The sequence below is a fragment of the Artemia franciscana genome, chromosome 21 (genome assembly GCF_032884065.1).
Source record: "Artemia franciscana chromosome 21, ASM3288406v1, whole genome shotgun sequence".
NCBI lineage: Eukaryota > Metazoa > Arthropoda > Branchiopoda > Anostraca > Artemiidae > Artemia > Artemia franciscana.
Genome location: NC_088883.1, coordinates 11,365,980 through 11,374,969, shown reverse-complemented (window position 1 = coordinate 11,374,969; position 8,990 = coordinate 11,365,980). Strand labels below are relative to the sequence as shown.

The window sequence follows — 8,990 nt, the reverse complement described above, 5'->3', positions numbered from 1 at the left end:
ACTACAAGCGTGTCAAAGCTAGTGAATTTATAATGAGGGTAAAACTGACCCAACCAATTCCCCTTTCTCCTTACTGTTCGGTGTCCCACTGGCCCGCGAAAGAAGCGAGTTTACTTGTTTTGTGTTTATATATTTCCCAATCAATTCAAGGTTCCGATTGCAAGTTTTTGGTCTGTGTGACAATCGAGTGAATAAAAGCCAGTTATATTTTCTAAGCCCGCTTTTTGTTATTCCTTCGGCCTTTCTATTTGGGAAGGGAGTTTTCTTGAAGCTTTTTAGTACATGCTGAGCCGTGACACCTACATTTACAGATTTTAGTAGGTATCCCCCCTGCCCCCTGCTTACCTTAATAGGAGTCTGCTAGCAATATATAGTCTATGTTCTACATGCGCATTTTCTAGTAGAAATCTAAATGATGTCAGGTTTCTATAAGTAACTTTAATGACAGTTGGAGCCAAATAATACAAAGGCTTTGATCTCGTTACCCCTTTTAGATGAATATTTTTCTAGATGATCTCATTTGCAACAACTAGGATAGACGCCAAAGTTAAGTTTTTAAATTCTTACCGGTTGAATTTCTTGACGTTCCAATGATCTCCTGAACATCATAGCAGAGTAGACAATGTTAGCAGCCCGCGTAGCTTGTATTGAAGAGGGATGGCGTAGAATGGCATCAATACCATAGAAATTGGAATTGACCATAATAGGCGATCTTCCACGGAGGTAAACATATTCTTCCCACCAATCGGAAACATAGTTAGTGGACCACCTAAAAAGATATAAAAACAGCTGAAACATGGAATGGTTGATATTATTTTGATAATAGATCCTGAACGATAGATTTTATTGTACTAAGCTATACTATTAGAATCAATTTTGTTCGTGAGGAACATCTTTGTCCAGGAATGGAGCATCGTTTATGGTTTAAATTATGAGCTTTTTTCTTAATTTTATTTTGCAATTTGTTTCCCCTTACTTTTACTTTTCACAGATATTTTAAGTAAGCTGCAATTATCTATTTATACCTTATTATTTGTTTTTATTTATATTTGAAGTTAGCATATATTTAAAGTAAAATTATTGATTTAAATGTAGTTAAATCCTGAATACAACTCAACAAGTAGCAGAAACAGCGCAAAAGAAGGAAAAAAAGAGCAACAATGATATTGGAGCGACACATTTATGGAGCTTTGATTTTCTTTCTTTTTTTAATATAAGTGATCCATTTATATATCATTTTTATGTGTATCCACCGCGTGAGCGGGGTTTGAAAACTTATCAGTGTTTTCACATTAGGGAAGTTCAATATGGTCTGAATAAGGCTGCCCACTGAACACGTGGCACAAAACGCGATTCCTAATGAAAGAACGTGATTCCACTTTCCTGTATCTATCTTCCTATTTTCTAGTCGTTGCATCTTTAGAGGAACTTACGATGAGATTTGCCAGTTCTAAGGATTTACCCAGGAAAGTGTTAAATGATGATTTTGGAGAAGTGATCTATTCAAGGCTACCAGGAGAGCTTATAGAGATGTAGCCCCCCCCCCCCTGGCTAAAGTTGTACATTCTATCGTGTTTGCATAAGTTCTCCTTTAAGCTTATAGAGTTGTAGTCCCCGCCCCATGGTAAAGCTGTACATTCTACCGTGTTTGCATAAGTTCTCCTTTAAGCTGGAACTACTTTAGACTGGTTGAGCCCATTCTATAGGACAGGGCTTAGCTCCATTTAAACAAGAATCACCACAGGCTGTAGAAATTAAACAATAGGAAAAAAGTCCAAAAATAATTGGACAAGACAAAGAAGTATCACCAAAAACATAAACTCTAAACCAAACGCACTAATCATTTTACTACTTTTTTTGCTTTACACTGGGCTAAAATAAAAGATTTACCTTTGTCACAATTCTTGACTCGTCATTATTGTGTCCATTCTTTACTCGATGTAAAATTATCGCTTTTTTGTTAATTTACAGTGCATCCCCACTTATCATACTGGAGGAGCCAAATTTTTTAATACATTTTCACTTTTATTTATATTAAGCTGCAATGGCGTCAATTCACGAAAATGCAAGGAGAGGAAATAAATGTATTTTTGGAGAACTAACAGAGGCAACTTTTTTCAAATTTTTCAAGAATGGGTACCAAGAAAAAGCATTTTTAATGCAAATACCCCAAAAGGTATTTCTCAAAGCTAGGGGAGCATATTCTCCCTCCCTTCCTCCCTCCTCGTGATTAACGTGGCTGTTGGTCTGACTACACAAAGAGATCCCAGTTCTACCAAAAGAGCAAAGTTAGAAAGTGCCTACATTTCTTTTATGTTTATCAATTACAGTCAATTGTTACTTTTACTTTGCAGCAAGAGGAATGTGTAAGATCTAATCTGAATCAAAGGGTACAATAACACAGTTTAATTGCATTTTATGTACACAAATAAATCTTCTTTAATACATATTGTGTCGTTCAAGCTTCCTGTGAATGATCCCTACTGGCATAGTCTTCTGATCAATTTGGCTAAATCAAAATATTCCAGGGCTTTCCACTTCTACTCCTTCAGTAATTCAAAACCAAATTTGGCTTCTGAAAATTGGCAACATCTCTAAATATGATGATCTACAGCACGAGGACATTCTACCGAACGTTCTGAAGGATTCCACATACACAGAAAAGGTTCCAGGTCTGGGCAGGGGTGGGGGCGGCTGCCCCCCCCCTCAGTATTCCTGACATTTGACATTAAATTCCTTGTATTTTATATTTTTACATTTCTATACTGTACCTCAACCCCCCCCCCAGATTATGAGGCCTAACACCACTAATGCATAAACATGGAGGCTTCTTTTAGGGCGTATAAATGAGCTCCCCTTTTAGAATGGAGGGACGCAAAAAAGTATAGAAAAGTATAAAAACTCTTTTATGGCTAACATAAGCCAAAACTAACGTGCCCTATGAAAATGACGAACAAATAAGAACATTTTCGAATCTATGGGGATGGAAACTTATGGGGAACCCAGTATGAGCACGACTTCTACCCTCAATTGTAATTCAACTTTGTTTCAAGCTTGCGTTGCTCAACAAGTTATCGACTGGGGTAATTTGAAAAGCGGTAGGTTGATGCATCGCACAAGAGATGAGGCCAATAAATATGGTTTGGGTTTTCTTATTGTAATCAACGTATCTGATCTGGTTCCGATTGTTATCAATGAACAGATGTTGGTACAACAAAACATTTTGTCTGCCTTTCTGATAGACACGAATTTGATATTTAAAGCCAATTCTAATCACATATGTGTATGAGAAAAGGAGTTATAACACATTTTGGAAAGACGTACACTTTCAACACCTTTTAAAACCATTCAAACTACAGCAAATTGGATTAAACCAATCCATCGTGCGTGTTTCCTTTTGAAAACATTTTACTTTGAGAAAACCCGCCTAATATCCCTCGTGTCTTCTTGGAAAATCTGGCCACCTTTATACGGAAAATAGCCAAAATTTGAAGATATAAATATTAATAAAACAAATCCTACAAGTTCCGTTAATTTTAAGCTTTCTGATAAAGAAACAGAGACATTATTTGATTCCTATCAATTATCCTACTCTATTGGCTAGGGTTCCAATCCGAGTGAATCTCCGGCATTTCTTTTTTAGGGGGGGGGGGAACTTTTGACTTAGAAATAAATAACAAAATAAAGCCGAAAATTAATATGGCTGAAAAAACTTACATGCGCTTGAGAATAAGATATCTCTGAAGCTTTTTTGCAATACCATTTCGGAATTCTCTCGCTAAACGTTCCATTCTGTGGTATTCATCATCATCCATTAATGGACGGACACTTCTTAGGTACTAAAAACAATATGACTATTTAATTTGTTGAGAAAACTAATGGCATATCAAAACACTTTAAATGTTTGAGTCACTTTCTATGTAAGTTCCTTATTGAAAACAATGTTGTCAAAATAATAATGCATAATAACAGTAAAATAATTGCAATGGTAAAAAATTACAACATGAATGAGATAGGGTATACCAGGGGCAATATTCAGGTTATTATGGAATTCATTCATTTTACCAGCTTGATGGTAGCCAAACCGGTAAAATAATTTGTGTTTCTAACATAATCGTCGTTGAACTCAGTTCTGGGTAGGGGGAAGGAGGCTCCACTTTAATAATAAGAAATTTAATAATAATAATTATTAATTAATGTTTAATTAATTATTTTTTTAATTAAATTAATTAATTAATTTTTTAAATTAATGTCATGGCCTATCCGTAAAACATTGTCGAGGAGCCATACTTGGCAACACTGTCATTATCGGGGCTTACCTCAATAAAGGGGTTGCCCTTCCTCAATTACTTAATTTATAAATTAAATTCATTTTTAATTATTAATATTAATTTTTTTAATAATAATTCTTATTATTATTCATCACAGTTCAGTCGATTCTAAATCTAAAAGTATTGAGAAAAACAGAGAAGGCTGATTGGCACAAAACTGATTAGAATTTGATAGAGACAAGAAAACTTTCCTCGCAATGAAAGTTAGCTATTCTTCTTATTCATTTTAGATTCATTATTGTCTATTTGTTATGTTGTTGCAGTTGCGGTATCGTCATTGAACTCATTTCTGGGTAGGGGGAAGAAGGCTCCACTATAGAGACTGTTTATAGCACATATCATTATTCAGAAAGGTATTTTGAATAGTTTCAATATTGACAGGATTGACAATACTGACATCTCAAGGTTCAAACCTTTTTCCTAGCTATACCAAAGATGGTTTAAACTTTAGATAGACGAAGTGGCAGACTTTTTAAGGGCAGAAAGGGTATATTGCCTAAAGAAAATCATGTAAGGCTGAAACACCAGAACATTTAGTTGTTTCAACACTTTTTTGGGCTATATTTTTTTTAGCTAGGGGAAATCGGAAGACCAATTAAACATGCAAATACTTGTGAATTACATTGTTTTTCCTAGAATTTTCAAAGGGAAGGAGTTTACCAGAGTTTGTTTATGAAAGTCAAAATCCACACCCAGCCCCCCCCCCCTGTGCAGACTGTATTTCCAATGTATTAAAAAATACGAATTTGATACAAATTTTTTTTTTCTTATTATTATTCATCACAGTACAGTCGATTCTAAATTTAAAAGTATTGAGAAAAACAAAGAAGGCTGATTGGCACAAAACTGATTAGAATTTGATAGAGACAAGAAAACTTTCCTCGCAATGAAAGTTAGCTATTCTTCTTATTCATTTTAAATTCATTATTGTCTATTTGTTATGTTGTTGCAGTTGCGGTATTATAGTTGGTACTTTTTTTCTTTTTTTGGGGGGGGGGATAAATTTTTTCTACTTGATATTAACTCGACAATTTAAAATCAGAAGTCATTATCAATATGTATCACGATTTTAAGTTAAATACACCTTACATAGATGGCAGAGCTCTTCATTTTTACTCAAGTCTTCAAATTACCTTAAATGTTAAAGTTATTGTCAGTATTGTAAAAAAAAACAAAAAAAAAACATATTTTCCTCAAGAAAACAACGACTGTCTTAGTACGAAATGTAATACCTGACATTGCAGTAAATAAAAACTATACAACTTACACCTAGACTGATCACACTTGATCAATTGACCAAATCTATTTTCGAATATCTTATTTGGTTAAAAGCGCTTCTTTTTTTCGAGTCGTATTATTTTATCCTTAATCGTAGCAGAAATTGATTTACATTTTGATTAATTTGATGAAATTTACTATAAATACATAAAATTTAAATAACAGAGATGTTTAGCTGGATTTTGAACGTGGTTCTAACACCACACTGGCTAAATAAGAGGCAAATAAAAGAAAACTGAAACAAAAAATTTGCGGAAAAATCTTATTTAAAAAAAACCTGATATTTACCAAAAAATAAACAACTCAAATGCCATCATTAGCCCTTTTGTTGTTGTACTTTGCTCTTATATGAATTTATTTTTCTGAACTGTTGAAATTCAGATGACATGACGAGGCTTTCCCAGTTTCTTGGCTACATTTAACTCAAGGCACACCACCCATTGAGGGAATATCTAGTGATAATGAACCCAAATTAGAAAATTATTTATTTCACCAGTCCTAATTTCGAGCAGCCACGGAGTGACATTTTCCGCGGTATTTATGTTTTTTTCCCAAATCGCTAAGTTTGCTAAATAATGAGATAAATTATCAGTAATCGAATATGAAAAAAATCAACTAGGTATTTCATAATCTAAGCACTTCGTAAAACTGAAGATACTACAGAAACCTTATTAAATAATTAAATTTAGCATTGAAATTTGAATTGTGAAACTTATCTAAACAAAAAAAACTATTAGATTTAAAAGAACTTAAAAATTTTAAATTTATAGTTTATTAGATTTAAAAAAGCTGTGCAAGAAGGAAGCTTTTCAAAATGCTTCAAAATTTATTATTTTCAATGTGAATACAGCTTTTGTTAGTTTCCAATCACATATTTTATCTATGCGTCACAAATGAAAGCATGCCTGTCTAAAATTTGAGAATTTTCGTCAAACTACAATGACAACTGGAGATCAGCTTCAGTCTCCTATGCTTTTGGAATAGAACGTAAAATAAAGGTTACCCCCCCACCTTTCTTATGAAGAAAACAAATTCTTACTGACCTTTTTTTAATTAACTTAAGCAACAATGTTGACAAATGTGGATGTAGTTTTGGTTTCTCTCCAAATTTTCCCATCTTTTATATTTAATTTTTATATTTTGTATTTTTATATTTTTATAATTTATATATTTTATTTTTTATATTCCCATCTTTTATTATTTCTCTCTCAAAATTTCCCATCCAATATTCCTCTTTTATTCTTGAAAAGCACACGCTCAATAACAAGAGTGTAAATTACGTCTCCTAATTGAGTTACTACTACTACTAATAACCCACTACCCCTCCAAGCAGCCTGAGGCCGACACAGCTATGCACCTTCTCCCTCCATTCAAATCTATCCAAAGCCTACCTCCTTACACCCTCTCAGTGGTATTCAATTCAGTGGTTAATCACTGGTATTCATACTTTATTCAATAATTTCCATTTGCGGTCCCCTATGGTCTTATTAAATAGGACATTTTGTTCCTAAAAAAGAATCTGTCTTTGTCTAGTATGCTTCACCCGCCGAGTTGAAAATCCAACTACAACATTGTGGCAACTTTAACAAACACAACCCTTCAAAACCTAAAAGATGAGTCTCAAGGAATTCTAGCCACTGAGAATAAGCATTTTAGCGAAGTAATCTTTTGAAATAAAATACATGATAAATTGTAAGGGCAAAGAGCTTCTGGTCACTTTTCAACAGTAGGAATAATCTATACTTTAGACGCCATTAGCGTGTGCTTTTCAAACGAAAATTTAAAAAAATTAAAACATAGTTATGCATATGAAACGAGAAATGAAAAAATCATGGCAAGAATCGTAAAAACTGCGATATTGAGGCAACAGGACAGGGTGTTGCCAAAGGCACCGATCTCTCCCTCAAGGATGGATCCCCCAAGCTCCAAATGAGTCAAATCTAATTTTCCAATAAAATGTAAATAAAAAAAATGAAAATATAGAAAAATGGGTATAACAAACAAATATGAAGAAATAAACAATCTAACCTTTATTATTATCAAATTTTTTTTTTGCTTTTCCACTGTCTTATATGAAAATATTATACCTGTTTTTATATATCCTCATTTTGTCTTATTTGTAAATGGAAAACCCGTGTTGTCTAAGAAACCAATTAAATACAGGAAAAAATTCAAATTTTTTTTGAAGAGAATATGTATTTATTTATTTAGAATAATCGTAATTATTTATTTAGAATAATCGTAATAGAAAATCGTAATCGTAAAGCATAGGAGGATATATATGAATCTAGTGAAGAATTACATGGGAGATACGGCCTAAGCAGAGAACAAGGTTCGGGAGGGTAGTATTAAAAAGACTCATATTTACATTTAATACAAAATGAGAACTTTATTCGGTCGAACTTACCCTGGTAAGTGTTTCATCAATACTGGGTAATGGTAAGTGAGGAAGAGATCCTTGAAAAGAATAAAGCATAGGACGTCTATACCCACTGAATATCTTAAGTCCAAGTAGCCATAACTTAGTGGGTAAAGATACTTTTCGGCCGGCACCCCTTTCTTCATACATCCAACCTATAAAAAGGGTATACACTAATTACTAACAATACACATTTGAACTGCAGAGATGAAAAACTGGTCAACTCCATGAAACTAACAAAAGAGAAATGTGAGAATTAAGATGCAATTTTGGTTTTTTATTAAATTTATATTTAATGAATCTAATATGTCAAATGTCTTATGTATAAAATATTCGACCACATATACATACATAAAAACATAGTCAAAATTTTAAAAGCAACAAGAAACTAGTCAAAGGGCCTGTCAGAAGATAGGCATGAAAAAACAGTAGCGTGTGCTCTTTTTTGCGGATCGAAGTAAAAAAAAACCGCAAACCCTCTTACCCAAACAGAAAAATTCCAAGTTCCCTCTTGGGAACTTGGAAGAGGGATTCCAAATCCCTCTTCCCACCCCAAACAAAAAAAAATCTATACTAAGAAACACTCGATTGCATCCAGGCTCCAGGGATTAAAAAGAACTTACACTCTCTCGTAAGTATCGAAAAATCTGCTGAGTCTGAGAGCAAAATCTCTTTGGAGAAACCAAGTGTTAATCAGGTGATGTTACACAACATTTTACTACTTGCTGTTTCCGTTCATTGTTTTCTGATTTGTGATTGGCTGGTTGTTACGGATACTTACTGATTAAATAAGCAAGATTATGCTCAAATATAGACAGAATCACAAAATAATGTAGGTTTGGCGTACACTCTCTAATAAGTATCAAAAAATATGCTGAGTCTGAGATTAAAATCTCTCTCAAGAAACCAAGTGTTAATCAGGTGATGTTATACAGCGGTTAACTACTAGCTGTTTCCGTTCA

At 33.5% G+C, this 8,990-nt stretch overlaps 1 protein-coding gene across 4 annotated transcripts in view; it reads right to left on the bottom strand.

The window, feature by feature from the left end:
• Positions 1-567: 567 nt before the first annotated feature.
• The window catches only part of LOC136040755 (carnitine O-palmitoyltransferase 1, muscle isoform-like), a gene marked incomplete at its 3' end in the record, with an annotated part of 75,277 nt that continues 66,854 nt past the window's right edge, over positions 568-8,990 (bottom strand). For all 4 annotated transcript variants that reach the window (XM_065725068.1, XM_065725071.1, XM_065725070.1 and 1 more), the window contains 3 exon segments: positions 568-769; positions 3,718-3,839; positions 8,017-8,183. In XM_065725068.1, coding sequence (XP_065581140.1) covers positions 568-769; positions 3,718-3,839; positions 8,017-8,183 — 491 coding nt within the window.